This window comes from Diceros bicornis, chromosome 22 (genome assembly GCF_020826845.1).
Source record: "Diceros bicornis minor isolate mBicDic1 chromosome 22, mDicBic1.mat.cur, whole genome shotgun sequence".
Lineage (NCBI taxonomy): Eukaryota > Metazoa > Chordata > Mammalia > Perissodactyla > Rhinocerotidae > Diceros > Diceros bicornis.
Genome location: NC_080761.1, coordinates 28,776,842 through 28,800,011, shown reverse-complemented (window position 1 = coordinate 28,800,011; position 23,170 = coordinate 28,776,842). Strand labels below are relative to the sequence as shown.

At 40.4% G+C, this 23,170-nt stretch overlaps 1 protein-coding gene across 2 annotated transcripts in view; it reads right to left on the bottom strand.

Moving 5' to 3' along the window:
• The window catches only part of RCL1 (RNA terminal phosphate cyclase like 1), a 56,631-nt gene extending 35,906 nt beyond the window's left edge, over positions 1-20,725 (bottom strand). Inside the window, exons 1-3 of one of the 2 annotated variants that reach the window (XR_009223448.1) lie at positions 20,444-20,725; positions 4,864-4,935; positions 2,482-2,657 (exon numbers count right to left, since the gene is read on the bottom strand). Coding sequence is in view for 1 of the 2 variants with exons in the window: in XM_058565749.1 (XP_058421732.1) it covers positions 2,482-2,657; positions 4,864-4,935; positions 20,444-20,579 (384 nt within the window). In the remaining variant the exon portion in view is untranslated. The remainder of the gene's footprint in view (positions 1-2,481; positions 2,658-4,863; positions 4,936-20,443) is intronic. The other variant, XM_058565749.1, reaches the window with a different exon arrangement.
• Between the last annotated feature and the right edge of the window lie 2,445 nt (positions 20,726-23,170).

Sequence of the window (23,170 nt, the reverse complement as noted above, 5' to 3'; positions counted from 1 at the left end):
GCAAAAACTCTAACACCCACAGAGGCCAGAAAGGGAATTTAAATGCAAGATGAGGTCAGCTAAGACCTCCAGATAACTGGAGAGCTCATGCCTTATCTAAAGAGGGCAGCTGCTACTCAGCCCAAACTGATAGCTGCCGTGGAGGAACAGCCGTCCAGTGCTGCCACATCAACCTACTATAACATAAAATCTGGGGTTTCAAACATGAACAACTGATTCAGATACACACACCATCACACTGTGCAAACCAAAGGAAAAACACCTGTAGGATTAATTCAACCAAAGCTGCCAGTGTTCAACCTCTGCATTGGTCAATCTCATTCTCCTTGGGATTTAACTACCAGTAGGTGAGATCCTGATGACCTATCTCTGAGGCTCCAGACAATAATTTCCAACTGTCAACTAGATATCCCCATGTGGATATCCCACCAAAATCCCAAGGAACAGGACCAAAATCAAACACAACACCCATCACCCTACCACAATTTTTCTATTCCCTGTGTCAAACTCTTTCTGATCACTATCCTTCAAGTCAACCAGGACAGAAAGCATGGAGTTATTTATGACCACTTCCTCCTATCCCATCTCCAATTAGTTGTCAAGTTATGAAGTCTCCCCTCCACACTGTCCTTCATATCTGTCCTTTCCTTTCCACTTCCATCTCCATAATGTTCAAACTGGTTGACATCTCTCCAGTTCACTCTTTATTCGGCCTCCAGAGTTATCGTCCTAAAATCCAGACCAACTCTGTGGCTTCTCTCCCTCTAGAAAACCTTCCCCAACCTTCAGCACTTTGCTTGTACCTCTATTAGAGCCCAGAGGTATTCAGCCTTGTGGTCTCCCTAGCTGTGTTCACAGCTGTCCACCCCAGGAGACTGAGTTCCCTAAGAGCAGAACTCATCATATTCATCCTTGTGTGCAGAGAGGAGATGCAGACATGAACTGATGAAGAAACCACACATTAAAGAGAATGCGCGAAATGAAGAAGCCACAGGCTGAAGAAGTTAACCTTTATCCAGGATTAGGTGTATGTATTTTATCCTAGGCTGGAGCCAAATACTAATCAAGGTCATTTTAGTCATGCAGCTAGGAAAAACAGATAGTCCTGCAGCATATGAAAACAGATTTTTTTTTAATACTCTGCATAAAAGAGTTAAGTACTATCTCTGGGGCATTCATCAACTAATCTTTGTCACTATTAATACATAAAACTTTTTAAAATATTGCCCGTGATAACAGTTTTTAAGATCACTAGCAATTATAGAAAAAGAGTACAAAACTGGGACATACAGTGCCAAAGTCTTCTATATGCTTCAGGGCCTTTTCCGACTATTCAAGGCACCTTCCTCCTCACTCCAATCTAAAAGTGTAGAGCCCTCCTCTCACACTTTTAACTGAAGGACCCATTTCTTAGAATCTTCCAGAAAATGCAGGAAAAAAGCAATCATTTGAAATTAGTTTAAAATTCTAAACAGTTTATGCAACATTCCTTTACAGCTAAGAATTTTAGATCTTGCATTGTACTCAGGATTCTAGGAAAAGAGTTTATGTACCTGAGTTCCCAAGAATTGGGGAATAAGTCTTTTAATGCCTAAGAACACATTAACCTTAGTGTCTTGGTGAATACCAGCAGTCTCCACTTTAGGACTCACTGCGCCACCTAACTGGTCTTCCCTGGTTAGGAAAGCTACACGGCCCTCAGCTTTAAGATATCATCTCCAGACGGCAGGGCATCCACAGGAGGGGATCCTTCCCTCCCAAGAAGAGGCAGGACTGGACAGGACTTCTCTAATCTCTCTCTCTCACACACACACACACACACAAAACCCATCCCAGACTGGCACTAAGACAGTTGTGGTGGCCACAATGAAAATTCCACCTGTATATTCAACTATCCTCTGCATATGTGCAGGAAAATTAGCATGTTTAATAAGAAGCTTACTGGTGCCCACAACCTATCAAAGCTCACATATACCCTCCCTGCCCTTATGCCCTTTTTCTAAACCTGCAAACTCTTCTTGGAAGAAGAAAGTGCTAAAGTTTACGGCTGAAGCCTGAGTAAGTCAAGATTATGCTGCAGCAATGCCAAGGAGATATTATTTTCTGTCTAAAATTTTGATCTGCTGCCTTCCAGCCTCAGCTATCACATGACCTTATGAAAACTCCACTCTCACATACTTCAGCCAACAGAGCCATATTTCATGTCAACAATGATGAGACTGCAAGCATCTGTTCTGAAGCTTCTTAGACACAACAATGAAAGGCACCTTGATGAATGTTAACAATTGTCACTGAATTTGATGATTTTGAGTCTTGGTTCATCTGCCTCCTAGAGTGATTAATCTCTAAATCTCAAGATAAACAACAAAACAAATCTGCTCAACAATAAACCTGTGCTTTATCAGGAATCTGTTTCTCAAAAGTTGAGTTGTGACAAGAAACCAAACAAAAATCACACTGTGGTTTGGCCTCACTACTCACCGAAGGGTCAACCTGGTCATTGGTCACTCCTCGCAGAACTATTCTTAACGGGTGCTTCATAAATGGAGCCAGGCAAAGAAGACTCTCCAGGTAATAGCCAATGCTGCGAAGGACACTACAGTCATGTTCCACAGATCCACCATATAGGAGGCCAGGCTGATAATATAAGGTTGTTCCTTACACGGGAGGAAAGAAAGCCACATTCAGCAGGAAAAAAAAGTTTCACAAAGGCAACGAAGGCAGTGAGTCCCAAAGGGGAAGCCTGACAAGGGCATCCAAGAGAGTGCAAAATGCCATTCCTAAGAGCCCACACTTCACTCCAAAAGCTGACTCATTACTGTCAAGCCCTTGTAACAATAATAAACTGTGAGTGTAATTTAATAAACAGTAATAAATTAAACTCCTCCCTAAGCCATTTGAATTGCCAAAGTCATAGCAGGGCACAGAGGAGAGATCCTAACAGACACGCTAGTCTCCCAACAGCACATTCTCAGACTGTGCTGATGGTGGAGTGGGGGGCATGTGGGTGTTACAAATGATGTTCTGAAATCATTACACCAGCAACCAGCTTCTTCTAGGCCCTTGAAATGAGATTTCCATATACCAGTCACCAAACAAGAAGCCTAGAGAAGGCAAGTACTTTATGGCACTTAACACCATTAATAGTAGCTATTTTAATTTAACAGTAATAAATGAAAATATCTAAAATTATTGAATAGCTTTAGTGGAAACTCTTTATTGTCTTTATTTACTCTTTCACATATTCATATCATCCCAAAGTTTCTTATGGATTTACATATTTGGAGCGGGAAAAAAAAGTAAAATACTCTAGATGATCTAAGGGGTATAAATGGGTGAACAAGGTATTTTTGCTGCTCAAATGTTTTGCAATGTCTTCTGGCACAATTTACCAATAAACTAATTTAACATTAGAGGAAGGAGATGTGTTCAGTCACTCAAAAGGAAAGTAGTTCTTGGGAGTTTCATAAAATAAGTTTAGGTTTTACTATATTAAAAACCAAAATCCCAACAATCACAATCAGAATCATATTCTTCCCAAACTTCTCTAAAGGAAAGATTCTACATCAGTTATTCTAAATACTATTAGAGTCACAAAACCAATCTTTTAGGTCAAAAAGACAAAAAAAGTCTATATAACCACTAAGCTCTACGCATGTCTTTACACCTACAAATTAACCAAATGAGAAACTGACCAGATCATCAGAATGAAGGCTTCTACTCCAGGTGTGTGTGTGTGTGGGGGGGGGGGTGATGAGGAGGAAGTAGGATCACGTAAGTGTCTTACTTCCCAAACTAAGCTGCAGATGTGACTAGAAAAGAACAGAATTATCTACCCTCTGAATCACCAATAAAAATTGCTAAAAAAATCTCCAGCAATTTCAAAGTGAGCAAGCCAAGGAAGCCCAAAGGAATCATTGCTTGCAAAGGGCATCTGGAGTCTGATGCCTAAAACCTGTTCTCTATAAGGTATGGCTAAATGCAGCTACAGGTCAACGAGTCTGATGTGGTGCAGGGCCACTTATGAAGCCAAGCTTGTTTTCTTTCTTAAGAGAGCCAACATATGGGAAAGTTCAGAGCTTCCTTTGATGAATATATGTGCAAAAGTACATAGTTCACGGATTCAGCCAAAGGATGTTTGCCATGGTATCCTATACAATGCAGGTACAAGAGTTTCTAATAGCAAACAAACAAAAAGCTAGAAACCACCTAAATGCCACTGAAATATTAAGGTGGACTTGCATGTGCCAGGCAGGGAAAGTTCCCTGAGACAATTGTGCCAGTAAAAAAAAGCTGGCGGCAGAAAAATATGAAGAGCATGATCCTGCTGATGGTTTGAGATACTCGAGGTGTCCATGTAAGCAAATGCATATAAAGGACACAGGGCACACATCCCAGGCTGTGACTGCCCCTGGGGGAGAAAGCGGAAGAGGAAATAGGTAAAGGGATTTTCACATTTTTTGCATATACTTGTACAAACTTATTTTAAAAGACAAAATAAAAAAATAAAATTCAGCGCATACAATACCTCACAGAGCTTGTTATAAGATTTTAATGAACAGTATAAGTATACAAATGGACTTTAAAAAGTTGTATGTAAATGTTGAGTATAAAACATATTGTTAAAAAAGAGGAAGTGCTTGCTTGTTGATTTGAAATTTTCATTCTTCTAACTTCCTTAAATCAAGTGTGTGCCCCTAAAATTGGCAGATTTCACATACTTCTCCAGACAATTGTATCACAGACAGGAAATTGGGTCTCTTCATCTGAACAGAATATTTATACCATCAAAAGGAGTGCTAAACAGGAATATTTAAGTAGCACATATAGGTGCTTTCAGGAAAGGGGAAAAAAGGAGCTTACCTGTTTGGTTTATTTCAATTCGAGAACCATTAGTTATTTTGTCCAAAAGCCTTATGAAGCTGGCTTCAAAATCTGTGGGAAAAAGAGAAAGCAGATTGGCCTCATATTAGGTCACCATTTCCAGAGAGCACATCTCATCCAGGTACTGCAGTGGAGGGTTGGGTACTTCCTCCATCACACCTGGGTTCTCCTCAGGATCTGGGGGGGATCTCACTGGTGGAGGAAGCTGACGCAACTGAAAAGCACTACCTACCACATACATGTTTAGTAGAACTACTAGAAACAATTCAGCTTTCACATTCACAAAAAATTGCAACTCTACCAGCAATCTAATGGGATATTAATTTCAGCAGCATAACACCCATAAAGACCTGTTCTTCTGATCGCAGGAGTGCATGCAAAATATGAGAGAAACAGCAGAAAGCAGGGAAGAGTTTTAAAGTCAAATTCTTACTTGTTCCAGAACATCTGAGAGGGCAGATTAAATCAAGGGCCACCCTTCAGTCTCAGACATAGTAAGAGGTCACTGTCTCTGCCATTCAATCAAGTGTCCCTTCTTCTTTCCTCTATCATCTTACTGATCTGGAGCTATCTAACCAGTTCAGTTGTTTTTATTTCATTACAAAGATGCCTGAATGTACAGTATTACTGCTAAATTTATTTAAATGCATGAAAAAAGACTAGAAGAAAAAACTCCAAATGTTAATAAATGGGTTTCTCTCAATGGTAGGATTTTACATGAATTTAATTTTCTGGTCAAATTTTAATGTTCAAATTTGCTTCAATTCCTTTCATGAACAGATTGTTATCTAAAATATAACAACTGGTTATTCTTTAAAAGGTGGAGGAGGGAATAGATTTTAAATGTGAAATATGGGAGGAGATTGAGTGAAGACTCAGACAGGAGAACAGGTCCTCTGTCCCTCCCGAGTTGATCTTACACACACACACACACACACACACACACACACACACTTTAGCTTCAACCTCCTGTCCATTAACAAGGACAGGAAGACCAACTCTTCTGAAGGCACTGTAACTGCCTGATGCTTTTAGGCATTTCCCACTCCAGTAATAAACTAGCAGAGTTTGCAAGCACAGACCCCAGTGGTCACCTGAACTCATCTCGAAGGGTAAGCAGATCAACTAAGCAATTCCTATCCACCTGTTGTTACTTAACGTTCTCCCATAACTCCTGTCATAGTAGATTCTGCAATCTGTACAAAGAGCACTGGGCTAGAAGTCAGAAACACCATTAAGTTCTGAAACAAGTAATAACAGCTAATAACAGCTGCTGTGTATTAACGCTTCCATTACAGCCACACATTCTCTTATTTAATCCTCATAACCCCAAGGCAGGTAGTGCCATTCCCATTTTATAGAAAGCTGAGGCCCAAGAATGACAACTAGCTTGCCCCGGTCAAACAACTGGCAAGTGGCAGAGTCAGAAGTTGAGCCCAAGTCTGTCCTGCTCCAAAGTCCACGCTGTTAACCTCGCCATGACACTAATTTGCCTAATCCAGGTTAATCCCTTGGGGCCAACCTCTTCCTCTAGAAAATCAAGGACTTTTTCACCAGTGGGCAGTGACCTACTGAGGGATCCTGCAGACAATTTAATGAGTCCCCAATCAATTTATGTTTAATAAAGTTAGAACACAATAAAGGATATCAGAGTAACTCTACATAAAAAGGGTGCAGTTCATGAAACTCTGGTCTCAGTTTTACATAAATTTATACGTGTATTAGGTAGTGGTGTAAGTAGCATCACAAAAGTTCAAGAGTAACTCAACCACAAAATTGACCTAGAAATTATTTCTATGGCCTTTTTATATAAAATATTCTGTTTTTAAAAAGTCAGGCATGATCTATCACACAATGCCACTTTCTACTTATGTTTATAGAAAAGGCAAAGTACTCTGCACAAAAAAGGAAAACTTGATTTGCTCAAGCTTTCAAGGTGCCTAAATGGGAGAGAGGAACAAGCATTTATGAATAAAGCCCAAGATTAAACTCCATAGCTTTTACAGGTTAGGAAAGAAAAAAAATAAAAGCATGACTTTAGAAATAATTTTTTTCTTTTTTTGCAATCCACAGGGGCTCTTAAGCATAAACACAGTTAAAAATGCCCAGCAGAGAAACACGAATAGGAATAGAATAGACACATTAAAGAGACCTCCAGGCAGGACCATGCCCTGGTCACAGCAGAACCAAACACAGAGCTAGTTCCAGAATCCTGGCAACAGTGAAGATATAGCTCCATCACCTGGTACAAAAAAGATCTCAAGTTCACCTAATAAGATTAAGACTGAAGTCCCAAACTTCATCAAGACAAAATGTGTAGGGCTCCTGGCCCCTTCACTTCCCATACACCCTTTGTGATACTTCCTCTTCAAGACTGCTCCTGGGGCTACAAAATTTCAGATATCTAAAAACATTAGAGGAAAAGCTCCAAAAATAAGGACAATTTCACTACATTGTTTAGGAATACACAATTAGGTTATAAGGCTATAAAGAGAATCAACACAAATACATTAATGGTCAGGAAAAGTAGCTACCATCAGGGGCATGGAAGAGAGCAGCACATGGAAGAGGCACATAGGTGCAGGCAATTCTATTTCTTGACCTGGATGGGGTCACACAGATATTCATTTTATAATCCTTTAAGCACTACTTCTATGTCTTATGCATTTTTATGTTATCATATTTCACATTTTAAACAAATTTATACTGTTAGGACCTTCAATCTGAGGAGTCCTTAATACCACCTCCCATGCCTAATGCTCTCCTTCCCCTCCCTAATCACCACCCCCCCCCCCCCCGCCCCGCCGCCCAAGAAGTGAGCTCATTATTTCTTTAAAGGAGTCAGTAACTCCTATAAGACAGTGGCAGTGGTCAGCCTGACCCAATTCTTCACTAAGAAAGGCAAAACTATGTCTCAAAGAAGGGGAGTGAAAGAAGGAATACAATCAAAAGATCTACATTTAAGGAGCAAATCTCAATAAATACAGTTTCGACTTAAATATCTAGAAATACTAGTCTGCTTAAATAAATTATGATGCATCTCTACAGACGAACACTCTGCAGCCCTAAAATTAATGAGGTTTTTTACATACTGATATGAATCATCTCCATGGTATATTCAGTGAAAAAAGATGCAGATGGCCATTTGTGTGAAAAAGAAAAAAGTGTATATGTATTTGCTCATTTATGAAAAAAACAGTCCCGAAAACAAGCACAACAAACTAGTAACACTGATGGCTTCACAGGGAAGAAAGAGTGAGAAAGAGACAGACAGACAGAGACAGACTTTGTAAACTCTTTCGTTCCCTTTGAATTTCATGCCATGTGTATGTGTTTTTAAAAATACATAAAATTTAAAATAAAAAATACAAATAAATGTATTGTAACACAATTTAAACAGTCAACAAAACTGCTCTCATTAAATAGCTCGTGAAAAATCTTTATAATACTATGTGGCCATTAGAAATATTTTTTAAATAATTATTTAATTATATGAGGAAATATCCATGCTATATTAAGGAAAAAATTAATAAGTAATATATACAACGTGATTTCAATTTCTTTAGAAAAGTAACTAAAAGATAAGACAGTGAACTATTAACATATGAAATTAGGAGTCATTATTTTCCTCATTAAATCCAAAAAGGTAGAAATTACAAACACATACTCAATTCTCAGAATAAATTAAAAGATGTCTATTCACTTGGAAATCATGTATAAGTATATACATATTTTATGCACAATATGTATGCATAATGTGATAAACAATAAATTATATTTTAATTTAAAGAGCTATATAACATCTTGCCTAAATTATGAACAGGTGAAGAAAAATACTGCAGAACATAATAAAATATCTTAAACAGAAATACTAATTTTACTAATATACACGGGAGTCTACTAAAAAAAAATTTACCACTCTAAATACCTTAGTAATTAAGAAAAAGAAAAGCAAGAGCAAAATGAACTGAGATTTTAGAAATGGAACAAAATCACAAGCTGAAAACTAAATGAAAATAATAATCTAAAAGCAGATAAAGAAAATGGAAAATATAGTAGGGAAAAAAATTAAGCTAATTCATTGAGAAGATACAACACAAATCAATAGCCCCATTCATTTGTAAAAGGAAAGAAAACGTGAATTAATAAAATCAGAAATAAAAAATATAATTAATAAAAAAGATTAAGAGCTTTTATGGCAAACTATTCTCTATTATTTATTGACACATTTGGAATTAAGATAGATAGCTATGTAAAAAGATGATAAGTCAAAGCAGATAATACAAACCAAAAAAAGACACAAAAAGATAAACCCAAAACAAAGGGAATGAGAAAACTTACCAAACAATAAACAGAAAAGAGCACTGATGAAATTACTAAAAAATGTTTTCCCAACACTCAAAGAAAAATAATTCTTATATTACACACTCCAAAGAACCAAAAAATATATATATATATATATGTAGAGATGGTTCCAACTGCAGAATGCTTAAGAGCACCACACACAAAGAAATCAAATTACAAACTAACCTCATTTAATGAGAACAAATGAAAAACTCCTAAATAAAATCTTAGAAAAGAGACCATTATACACTTTTTAATTATCCACTATGATTAAGATGGTGCATCCCAGGAATGGGTTGCAGATAAAGTATAAGGAAAACTACAACATAATGAAATACAAGATTAAATACAAAAACAGGGAAAAAAATCAAGTTGCTACTGAAAAGGCATCTGATAAAATTCAACATCTATTTTCCAGTAAAAGTCTGCTTTAAAAAGTAGCAAGAATGAATTTATTCAATATAAAAAAGTTTATATATAAAAACAGAAGGCTTAAAGAAGCTCAAGGAGAATGTCTTGATGGCCTTGGGGTAGGCAAAGATTTCTTTAAAAGGACACAGCAAGATTTATAAATTGGGCTACATTAAAAGTAGGAAATACTGTTCATCCAAAGACACCATCAAGAGTGTTAAAAGACAAGTCACAGAGTGGAACAAGATATCTGCAATACTTAAACACAGATAGAATACATAAATTGTGGTATATTAATAAAATGTAATACCATTATACAGCCATGAAAATCAACAAACTACTGCTGCTACAACAGAGATGAATCTCACAAACACAATACAGAATTAAAGAAGTCAGACACACACAAAAAATACATACTCTATGATTCCACTTATATAAATTACAGTTAATATTTTAGAAACCTAATCTATGGTGTAAAAAGTCAATTTACCATTTACACTGGGGGTGGAAGGAAATGGTGTGACTCGGAGCAAGCAAGAAGAGTGGTTTTAGGGGGTGCTGGTCATGTTTTATTTCTTGACATGGGTAACAGCTATAAGGGTATATTCCCTTAGTAATAATTCATCAAGCTATACACTTATGGTTTGTGCACTTTTCTTAATGTGTAGTATACTCTGATAAAAGCTTATTTTAAAAAACAAAAAATCAAGTTCAAAGAAATAGTACCTTTTAGAATACGAAGAAAGCAAATTAACCCAATCATCTCTCCAATTTACCTTGATACTAGAAATGCCATTAAATACAGCTCAAAAAAAAAATGACAGAAGGTGTCAATACAAAAAAGAAATATCAGTTAAAGGGAAGGCTATCTTACTAATTCAGCAAGAGGATTTCATGTACTTTGACCTGACCCCACATTCCCATTTGAAAAAATAAAAAAAACCAGTCTTTGACCTACAAAGTCTACAGCTAGAACTCTATCCTACAGAAATACAAATATGCTGGGATATATGTACAACAATTTTTACTGCTGCTTTATTTATAACAAACATTGAAGATTACTTTTTTTGTCCCATATCTTCAAATTTTCCTAGATATTTTGTTCGGCTTATATAAAAGCATGTAAAAGAAATAAAATCAACAGGGCAACTTAATTATCTAATTTATGCTGTTTTTACCACCTTTCAAGTTTCCTATTTATATCCAAACTCTTTAGAGTTCTAGTTCTTTTCTTCACAAACACAATGGGAGGAGGTAACCTCTAGCTAGCCGTAAGTCACCAGAGCATTTCCTCTACCTCAGAAAATTAGACAGAGCAGGACAATATTACATAATAATAAAAGAGTTATTCACCAAGAAGACAGAGCAATCCTAAATGCACCAAACAACAAAGCTGCAAAATATATGAAGCTAAAACTATCTGAACTTAAAGGAGAAAGACAAATCCACAATTACAGTTGGAGACTTCAATACCACTCTCTCAATAATCAATAGAACAACTAGACAAAAATCAGCAAGAAAAAAGAAAAATTCAACATCATCATCAATCAACAGAAACTAATCAACATTTATAGAACACTCCACTCACGAAAGCAGAATACACATTCCTTCCAAGTGCTCATGGAACATATACCAAGATAGATAGTATCTTGGGCTGTAAAAAAATCTCAACAAATTTGAAAGAATTTAAATCATACAGAGCATCTTCTCCAACCATAATGGAATCAAACTGAAATCAATAACAGAAAGGAAAATGTACCCACACTTGGAAACTAAACAACACACTTAGAAATAATCCATGGATCAAAGAAGAAGTCTCAAAGGCAAGAAAAAAACACACTGAACTGAATGAAAATTAACATATGACATACCAAAATTTGTGAGACACAGCTAAAGCAGTGTTGAGAGGGAAGTTTTATTGCACTAAATGCATACATTAGAAAAGAGAAAATGTTTCCAATAATCTAAGCCCCACCTCAAGAATTTAGGAAAAAAACAAAATAAAGCCACAGCAGGTGACAAAAGGAAATAATAAAAATAAGAGCAGAAATAAATTAAATTCAAAACAGAAGAACAAGAGAGAAAAATCAACGAAACAAAGAGCTAGTTCTTTAAAAAGATCAACAAAAATGACAAACCTCCAGCAAGACTGACAAAAAAAAAAAGAGAGAGAGAGAAGACACAAATCATCAATATCAGGAATGAAACAAGGGATACCACTACAGATCCTGCAGACATCAAAAGGACAACAAGAGAATACTATGAACAACTCTACATATACAAACTTAACAATTTGGATGAAATGGACTACTTCTTCAAAAAACACAAACTACCACAACTCACCATATGAAACAGATAATTTGAATAGTCCTATAACTATTCAGGAAATTGAATGCATAATTTTAAAAATTCCCAAAAGAGAAATCTCTTGGCCCATATGGTTTCAATAAAGAATTCTATCAAATATTTAAAGAATTAAAATCAATTCTACACAATGTCTTCCAGAAAGCAGAAGAGGAAACAGTTTCCAATTCATTTTAAGCTAGTATTACTCTGACACCAAAATCAGACCAAGACAGTACAAAAAAGAAAACTACAGATCAATATCACTTATGAACATATACCCAAAAATCCTTAACAAAATATTAGCAAATAAAATTCAGCAATATATAAAAAGAATTACACATCATGACCAAGTGGGGTTTATTCCAGGAATGCAAGGCTGGTTCAATATTTGAAAATCAATCAATGCAATACACCATATTAACAGGCTAAAAAAAGAAAAATCACATGATCACATCAATTGGTGCAGAAAAAGCATCTGACAAAATACAACATTCATTCATTAAAAAAATAAAAATAAAAACCTCTTAGAAAAACAGGCATAGAAGGGAACTTCCTCAACTTGATAAAAAGCATCTAAAAATATACATATAGCTAACATTATACTTAGTGGTGAAACACTGGACACTTTCCTCTTAAGATAGGGAACAAGGCAAGGAGGTTTGCTCTCATCACTCCTACTTAACATGGTTCAAGCCAGTGCAATAAGAAGGAAATAAAAGGCATAAAGGCCAGGAAAGAAGAAATAAAACTGGTCCTATTTGCAGATGACACGATTCTCTACATAGAAAATCCCGAAGAATCTACAAAATAACACCTAGAACTAATAATTATTCAGCAAGTTTGCAGGACACAAAATAAACATCCAAAAAGAAATTATATTTCTATATACTAGCAATGAACACATGGAGATCAAAATTAAAAATATTATATTTTCAATAGCTCAAAAAAGTGAAATATTTAGGTGTAAATTAACAAAACATGTACAAGACTTGCACACTGGAAACTACACACTGCTGATAAAAGAAAATAAAAATCTAAATAAATGGAGATATACTATGACTATGGATTAGAAGACTCAATATAGTGAAGATAACAATTCCCCCTAAATTGACATATAGGTTTAACACAGTTCCTGTCAAAATCCTAGCAAGATTCCTTCATAGATATAGACAAGATTATTCTAAACTTTATATGGAAAGGCAAAGGAACTAGAACAGCTAAAACAATCATGAAAAATAAAGTTGGAAGGATCAGCCTACCCAATTGCAAAACTTATTATAGAGGTACAGGAATCAAGACTGTGTGGTATTGGCAAAGGGACAGACATACATATAGATCAGTGGAACAGGAGAGAATCCACAAAGAGACCCACACAAATATACCCAACTGGTTTTTCACAAAGGTGCAGAAGTGATTAAATGGAAGAAAGCCATTTCAACAAAGTGTGCTAGGGCAGCTGGATATCCATAGGCAAAAAAATGAACCTTGACCTAAGTTTTAAACCTCATACAAAAATTAACTTAAATGTAAAACTATAAAATCTTTAGGAAAAAACACAGAAAATCTTCAGGATCTAGGGCTAGGCAAACAGTTCTTAGACTTGACACCAAAAGCACAAGCAATAAAACAAAAATTTGACAAATTCTATTTCATTAAATTAAAATATTTTCCTCTGCAAAAGACCACGTTAAGAGAATGAAAAGACAAGCTATCGGGACAAAATATTAGCAAACCACAATTTCACAAAGCACTAGAATATGTAAAAAACTTTCAAAACTTAACAGAAAAACAAATAATCCTACTACAAAATGGGCAAAAGACATTTCACTGAAAAGGCTATGCAGATGGCAAATAAGCACAGGGAAAGAAGTTCAACATCATTAGCTATTAGGAATATGCAAATTAAACTACAAGATAGCACTATACGCTTATCCGAACGGCTAAAATTGGAAATAGTGACAACACCAAATGCTAGCAAGGATGTAGAGAAACCAAATCACTCTGACATTGCTGGTGGGAATATAAAACAGTAAGGTCATGCTGGAAAAACAGCTTGGCAGTTTCTTAAACATGCACACTTCCATACAACCCAGCAACTGCATCCCTGGGCATTTGTCCCAGAGAAAAAAAGACTTATGTCCACATAAAAACCTGTACATGAATTTCTATAGCAGCCTTATTCCTAATAGCCAAAAAACTAGAAACAATCCCAGATGAATGATTAAATCCAGGTGAATGGTTAAAAAAAACTGGCATTTTCATATCATGGAATACAATTCAGCAACAAAAAGGAACAAACTTGATAAAAACAACAGTTTGGATAAATCTCCAGAGAATCATGCTGAATGAAAAGTCAACCGCAAAAGGTTACTTACTGTATAATTCCATTTATATAAAATTCTTCAATTGATAAAATTATAGGAATGGAGAACACACTAGTGATTGCAAAGGGTTATGGAGTGGGTGGGTAAAGGAGGGAAGAGGGTGTGGCTATAAAAGGGCAACTTGAGGAATGCTTGTGGTGATGGAAATGCTCAGTTATCTTCACTCTTACCAATGTCAATATCCTGGTTGTGATATTGTACTACCGTTTTTCCAGATGTTACCATTGGGGGAAACTGGATAAAGCACAGACAGATCTTTCTGTCTGTGTTATTTATTATAACTGCATGTGAATCTACAATGATCTCAAAATAAAAAGTTTAGTTTAAAAAAAAGATGGTGGATAGTTCCATCTGGAATAGCATTTTACAGCTTCCAAGCAACAGCAAATCTGAAAATAGACAATTAGGATTCTTGGCATTTGTCTTTAAAAGATAAGTGTCTTAGGGCCAGCCCCGTGGCTTAGCATTAAGTGCACGTGCTCCGCTACTGGCGGCCTGGGTTCGGATCCCAGGCGCGCACCGACGTACCGCTTCTCCAGCCATGCTGAGGCTGCGTCCCACATACAGCAACTAGAAGGATGTGCAACTATGACATACAACTATCTACTGGGGCTTTGGGGGGAAAAAAAGGAGGAGGATTGGCAATAGATGTTAGCTCAGAACCAGTCTTCCTCAGCAAAAAAAAAAAGAAAGAAAAAGAGGAGGATTAGTGTGGATGTTAGCTCAGGGCTGATCTTCCTCACCAAAAAAAAAAAGATAAGTGTCTTATTTAGGGCAGCCAATAATCATCACATCAGAGCAAACTTTAATATTCAATAGAGGCACAAGAAGGCAGGTTCCCAATCAACAAAATAATACTCAATCTACACTTATCATTACTGTAGTCATCAGGCCTTCCCCAACTCCAGTTATCTATCAAAAACTCTAAGTCCCAGACCATACTGAAATAAAATATAGGTACATCCTTGTGGTATAACAATATATTTCGTCTTTGTCCCCGGTTCCTGGCACAGAGCTCCTAAAACCCTTGGACATTCCAGAGTGACAGAAATGTCTTTTAAAAGTTATACATAAGCACCCCTTTTAAGCACACCTGGGTTTACAGTGATGAGATGACTTAGGGTGGGGCCCCTAGATAGCCTCAGGATGGGGTTGGTCACCAGAAATACCAAATGATTAGACGGTTGAAACCTTCAGCCCTACTCACTGACCTCTGAAAAGGGAAGGGTGCCTGGAAATTAAGCCCTATAAAAACTCTTGACCAAGGAGAGAACTTCCAAGTTGGTGAAGGAATCCACGTTCTGGGAGGGTAGCACAGCCCAGTTCCACAAGGACAGAAGCTCCTGCTTCAGATCCCTTCCAGACTTGGCCCCATGTACCTCTTCATCTGGCTGTTCATCGTATCCTTTATATAATATCCTTTATAATAAACTGGTAAGTGTAAGTAAATGTTGTCCTGAGCTTTGTGAGCCATTTTAGCAAATTATCAGACCCAAGGAGGGGGTTGTGAGAACCCCCGATTTATAGCTGGTTGGTCAGAAGTACAAGTGGCCCGGACTTGTGACTGGGACTCACGACTGGCACCTGAAGTTGGGGACAGTTTTGTGGAACTGAGCCCTTAACCTGCACGGTCTGATGCTATTGCTATGTAGAGAGCATCAGAACTGAGTTAACTTTGTAGGACATTCAGTTGGTGTCTGCTGAGAATTGGGGAATTGCTTGATATGGGGAAAAAACTCACACATCTGGTGTCAGAAGTATTCAGAGTAGAGGAGAAAAATAGAGTGTTCCCTTACAATCCTCCTTTTAGAACATCCCATTTATGAAGAGCCAGATTTATCTCCAAAATAACGCATCAGTTTACCAAAAGGTGTTTTACCCTTCAAAGGACCTCTATGTAGCATGTTTCCTCAGCACATTTTAAAGGATTCTTTTGATTAAAACTCTGCTTACTCCTCCTTTTTCAGAATCTCTGCTTAAGCCATGTGTAGCACTCCCATGGACCAAATAAACCCTCTCTCCAGTTTCCCAGGAGAGCACAGTGAGGCTTAGTCATGTGACCTGCTCAGGAACCTGCGTAGCAGCAGTTCCGTGTCCTAACTGCTAAACCAGCGCTCTTGCCCAAGTCCACCATTTCTGTATTCTCACTTGAAACAATTATCACTCTCGTGGAATTCTTTCCATTTGGACCTCACCTTACCTAGAAAATATTAACTCAACTGAACCCTGCGAGACACAGCCCTCATGAAATTCAGAGACAGAGGCACTATGAACAGCTGCTTTACAATACGATGAGGACACCCAAGTCCATCATGCAGTCAGATGGGAGAACAGGCCCTCCAGGCTGGAGCTGGCTGCAACCTCTCTCCAGCTCTGTCACTCATGGATGTTCAACGTCACCAGCTATCTTACTTAACTATGTCTTGGGGTTTTTTACCTTCAGTAAAACAACAACAAAAAATATTTATTTCCTCCTAACAGGAGGAGTCTAATGAGACAAGATGATTGTTCACGCACGTCCCTCAAGAGTGAAGCAAAAAGTACACATGTGGCTATACAATTAATAAAAACCATTCCAGGATCATCTTTCTTTGGGGTTCAAATACTTCTCATTTACAATTGCTCTGCATTTAGAAGGAGGCAGTTTTATTTAAGAGATTAACTGCTCTGCCTGAAGGCACAAAGTTTGACCTGTGCTTCATCCCCTTCCGAATCCTTATGCAGTTTTCTTGGTACCACATGCTGTTATTCTCAACCATTAGGGACAAGATGAAAAGAACAGGCTTAATAATTAAGTCCAGTAGGCCAGGGTTTTTCAACATTGGCACTACTGATATTTTGGACAGAATAATTCTTTGTGTGGGGAGCTGTCCAGTGCATTGTAGGATGTTTAGCGGCATCCCTGGGCTCTACCCACTAGACGCCAGGAGCAGCCTCCCAGCTGTGACAACCAAAAATGTCTCCAAACACTGCCAAATGTCCCCTGGGGAGCAAAACTGCCCCCAGGTAAGAACCACTACATTATACATATAACACACAAATATTTGGAAGCCATCACCTAAAAGGAAAACTTTAGATTGAAAAGAGAAGATAAAGAGAAGACACAATTCTCTTTAAATATTTGAAAAATATCCATATAGAAGCAGGAACAGATTTCGGATGCCAAGAACTATACCCAGTGGGTAGAAGTTACATAATAATAAAACCAGCTAACATTTATTCTTCCTACACGCCAGACATTGTTCAGTGCACTGTGAAGTATTATTTCATTTAATGCTCACAATAACCCTCTAAAGTCAGTAGTACTGGCCCAACTTTATAAATAAAACACTGAGGCTCAGAAATGTAAATAATGTGCCCAAGGTCCGAGAGCTAATAGCAAAAGGCAGAACCAGGACTCAAACCAAGGTCTAACTCTGAGCCCAAGCTCTTAACAGCAAGCTACTACGTCCACAACAAATTAAAAATTTTACCTCAACATAATAAAGACAAAGAACCTTTTGACTTAAAAGCTGGATCTTTCACCAACAATGATTTTCGCAGCCACCATCTCAATCCTATCTGTCCAGATCAGCAGATCCAGAAAGCCCTCCTTCATTATCTGCAGGGAAGTCGGCTCTGAACTCCGCTGAACCCCTTTTCAACATTCAACTCTTCCTACTTCAAGTTACTCAAGCTACTCACTCAGGGTCTTCCTACTTAGAAAGCTACTTGAGAGCAGGGCAACCAGCTTCTCACGTTTATACCCCCACAGAGCCCTGCACATACTGGGGCTCAACAAACCTTTTCTGAATGACTGCTCCTGAGGCAGAAGGCCTCCACACCACCCCCACCCTCCAAGGCCCACAGCAGGAGGGATGTTTAAGCAAGCACCTTTGAGAGACGTAATTCTTGCATTTGAGCTGAAGATTTTATTGGATATGCTCTGAATTTTTCCAACTGTCAGAATCTAACTCAGGAAGGGTCAGAAAGGGACAGATGGCTAGTAACACAGCTGGCTGGCTACATCTTCAGTCAAGCTACCAAGGACTTGCTTGACTACGACCACATATCATATGTTGGGGCAACATGTATTTATGTATCTGTGTGTATATATATATACACTTACATGTGTATGTATATGTATACACATATACGTGTGTATCTATGAATGCATGTATATACATACATCTCAATTCCCTCAATAAGAAATTAAGCAAATGTCTACAAGGTTTCTGAGGCCTTGAAGCCAGCACAGAGGTCTAAATTAGGGGCCTCTTTTTCCCCTGGTATATTATTAAGGTAAGGCAAATAATGCTCTACATAGTGCTTCCCATAAAATACCAGCACATCTGCCAACAAGTACTACCTCCTCCAGGTACCAGAGTCTGGCACCCTTTCAGCAAAGTGCCAAGTGGCCAAGCCCTGTTGGAAGAAATGGGAGTTTGCACGCGCGCGCACGTGTATGAGTGTGTGTGTGGGGGGGGCAGTGAAGAGATGCTCACAAACAGTGGAGGGGGGAGAGAGGGAAACATCCTTTGGAACATTAAATATTAGTTTGGAGGCCACTGGTCAAGAGACAAACACTAAACTGTGTCTTATGGGCACTTGTTTCCATTAGAAATCCCAGGTCTCCAGGCTGAAGTATTCTATTTCTCCAAAAAAAAAAACTATGCCCAGTGTTCACAGAAGCAGAAACCTGTCTTATTACCATATCCAGCTAGTGGTGAGTTCTCCAGGCTAATCTGGGAGTGAAGGTGAGAGCTGGCTGGGAATGACACAGAGTAGAGCAATTAAGCAATTGCTTTGCCCAAGGGCCAGACTCAACATAAGGACAAGAGAGGTTGAGAGGAAGAGCATCCAGCATAAACGACGCTAGTAGTCCCTCCTTAACTTCCTCAGTGTTTCTGAGCAGTACCTCGAGGGCAGTAATCATGGACTAAGGCGAGCCTTTCCTACTGTCACCAGGTTCCTCTCCGTGGTATGAAGGGTCTTCTGGTTCTTTCCTTCCTAACTCTATCTCCATCAATGACATGGCATTTTCCCCTTATGTGCAACCAGTCATCATTCAAGACAGGCAGAAATGTAACTGTTCAGAAAATGAATTCAGACAGATGATGAAATGGGCTGGCCACCTAGAACAGGAGCCGACACAAAATTAAACACATCAACTCGACCCAGAAAGCTTCCAGGACCAACCACAAACCCTCTCCTTCAATGTGCAGACAGATTTTTCCTTCTTTTCTTTAACTGAGTCTCCCAATTTGGGATAACCAGACAGAAGCTTTTAAATGCACGTATTTTATTCCCGGGGACCAGTTGAAAATCGGAGCCATTTAACTCGATGTGGGTTTAAATGGGGCCTACTTTTAATCTATCTACCTTTATAGGGCAAAAACGGAGCTTGGAAGCCTGTAGTTAAGCGCTTGTCACCAACCCTTTACTGAAGTCAAGGCAATTAGGCCCATGACTGTCAAAAATTTATTTCAAAGCTCCTGTCCTGTGCACATCAATCACAGTCACGACTGAAAACAAACACAGAATTTTTAAAAATTCTTTAATGCACACTCACGGAGTGGTGTGAGGGCAGCCGAGAAATCACGGCGACAGGGACAGCCGGTGACCAAGGGGGCAGCTGCTTCTCAGACCTGTTTTGGGACAGGGCACGGAAACAGCCGGTGGTACTTTTCTCTCCCAATCTCGCTGCATGTTTACATCTGCCCATTCACCATATTTCGGTCCAACAAACTGTTCTTCTCCTTTGCGAGGTTTATGGCGAGCGCAAAAGGGACTGAAGCCAAGCCAGGGGGCGATGCCTGGGATTTGTTGCAACACGTAATGCTGGAAAACGTGTAGCTGTTTACTACCAGCGCCCCGGAGACGCCAAGCGCAGCGCTCAACTGAGCGCACCCCTCGGGGCCCGACCCCGCCTCCCCCACAGCCTCTGGCGCGTAGGAATGTGGGGGCGACGCGCCACCCGCTCTCCTCAACGCGCCCGCGAGACCTGGAGGCTGCCCGCGCGCCGGCCCCCAGGGCATCAGCGCCGTCACCCCTTGGGCCCGCGCCCACCCCGCGCGCTGCCCGCGCCGAGTTACCTCGGAGGCCCGGGTTGTCGTCTCTGGCGCGAATCTTTCGGATTTTGACGGGGCGCCCGCTCAGAGTGGACAGGACCAGACGCTGGCGCAAGAAGTTGCAGCCCGCGTAGCTGAGGGAGTGCGCCTGGGTCGCCATGTGCGCGCCCTCCACAAAGGTACGAGCGGCAGGGGCGCGGTGACTTCGGACGGACGCGGGGGCGGCGACCCCGGCGGCGGCGACGACAGCAACGGTGGCGACCAGGATTCCCTCCCGCAGCCCCCGGCGCGTCCACGTGGTTTGGAACAGGAAGACGGAGAGACGAGACACCGGGTCTGAGGGGAGCGGGGCGGAGCCGGTGACCGCCTCCCCGCCTCCCCACCCCGCTGGAGGCGGCCCCCGCACCGAGCCACGCCGCTATTGGCCCGCGCCGGATCAGGGCGGTGCCCGCGACGCGCCGCCATTGGCCCGTCCTGGAGCTGGGCGGTGCCCGGGCCGCGCCGCCATTGGCCCGCGCTGGAGCTGGGCGGTGCCCGGGCCCCGGCAACAGCGCGCGGCAAGAGGAGCGCGGTTGCGGGGAGGCCTAGGAGCCGGGGCGCGAGAGCTCGCTTTCCCTGGCATTCTGCCCGGGGTCTCTCCCGGCGTGGGGGCGAGGGGAGGCGACGGACTGGGGTTGAGTGCCTACCACATGCCCGGTACATAGCCTCACTACTTAACGGCAACCCCGGGGACGTGGATGGTAGTATCTCCCCGCCTTTATCTTAATAGAGGAGAAAACAAGATTGGCGCGGATACCCTGTTGCAGACAGCGTGCTGAGCGCGCTGCCGGCGCTGTCCCCTCGCTCCCCCCTGTAACCCTACGAGGTAGTGCCATTCCCGCCTTACACATCGGGAAAGACTCGAGAAACGTTGCAAAGCTGGCAGCGGCAGCATGCTCTGGGACCTGAGTCTTCCGACACCAGGCCATTGCGTATTTTAAGACACCAAGCTTTGCCCCTTTCGTATCCGTCCCTTCCTTTACATTAACTGCGCTTCGTGCCGAGTCAGGTCCTCCCATCTCGCATGCCTCAAAATGTATAGTTATAACTTCAAACACACACACGCGCAGACACACACACACTGCTTTTCCCTCTTTCTTGTCCTCTTCTAATCCTACACGCCACAGTCTTCCCAAAGATTGGATTATGTCACTCCTCTGCGCAAAAATCTTCAAAGATGTGCAATTAACTATCAAATGACCACAAACTTAAATTAAGAGTCCAATATCATAACGTGGGTTTGCGGCCATTCTTGGACAATGTCACCGGATCATGAGTTCCAGAACACAGGTAGATAGTGGGGTTTCTGGAAGCAGTGGGAGCTTAAGTAGGCTTAAGGAAGGCAGCTAGCCTTCTGTGGATATGCCTCAGTTATGAGGAACCACAGGGCAAGTCTGAGTTCCTATGAGTGGCAGGTTATTAGAGGTATAGGTAGAATTTAACAGAATCAGCCGTGAAGTCCATTGAGAGAGGTGGGTAATCCGTTTATATTATTGCCATTTCTTGAGATTGTCTTTTAGGAGGTTGACAGTGGTGATGTGGGGAGTGTTGAAAGCTCTAGGATTTCTGAGGGCCTCTCTTGAATCCTGTGAGGGGGATCCAAAGCAAGGAGAGGAGCCATCACACCAGGAGTGCATTGTTCATCATCTCATTTTAATTACTCAACAACCTTAAAAAGCAACCAATAGCCTCTGTAGCAAAACTTTTTGGTGCCCTGTTCATATCCCTTAGCTCTTAACTATTTTCAGTGAAAATCTGCTTAACTTTCCTCCAACAGCACCTGTATCTCTTTGCCTGAGGGTTTTTCCGACCTGCGTGGAACTCAGCAGGCCAAAGGTCCTGGGGCATTAATGTCCCCACAGAGTCCTCAACCAATCTCTGATGTATAAATATCCCAGCTCCCTCAACCCTTGGGTGAGATAGCTCTGAGACAGATTCTACAGTGTTTCCCCAGGGTTCCCTAGAGGTGTTAAGTTCAGTTGCCCACAGGGGTAACTTGCTTGACTGAGTAGTTTTTACTGGCTTCCTTCCTTTCCATGTATCCTTCCCAGCCCCCTTCTGACATTTGCTGGGATTAATCCCCAAATAAACTACTTTCACTCAAATTATTGCATCACAGTCTTCTTCTGGGCCACCCCTAAATAAGTCCTGATTTTTAAAATTTGAGAACTGAAGTTAAGAGAGAATAAATGACCTGCTTAAAGTTTAAAGTGACATAGCTAATAAAAGGCAGAACCAGAACAGAAATTCCATCTCTCTCCCTCTCTCTCTCTCCCTCTCTCTCTCTCTCTCCCTTTCTGCTTCTCTCCCTCTCTCCCTCTCCCCCTCTCTCTTGGCATATATCTTTGGAATCCTGAACCTCCAATAAGAAGTCTGGCTGCCATGAAGCTGCCATGCCAGAGAGACCACACAGAGAGAGAGTGCCAGCTGTTCCAGGTGGCAGCTAGCACCAAACACCAGACGTGGGAGTGAGTAAGCCTTCAGATGATTCCGGTCTCCAGCCAGCCTTTGACCAGTCTTTGGAGCCACCCTAGCTGACACCATAATAGAGCACAGATGAGCGGTTCTCACTGAGCCCTGCCCAAACTGGTATTCCTGAGCTAAATAAATGATTGTTACTGTTTTAAGCTTTGGGTTTGGGGGTAGTTTGTTACACAGTAATAGATAACTGAAACTAGATATCCCTGAATTCCCTTCTGTGCATAATTCTGG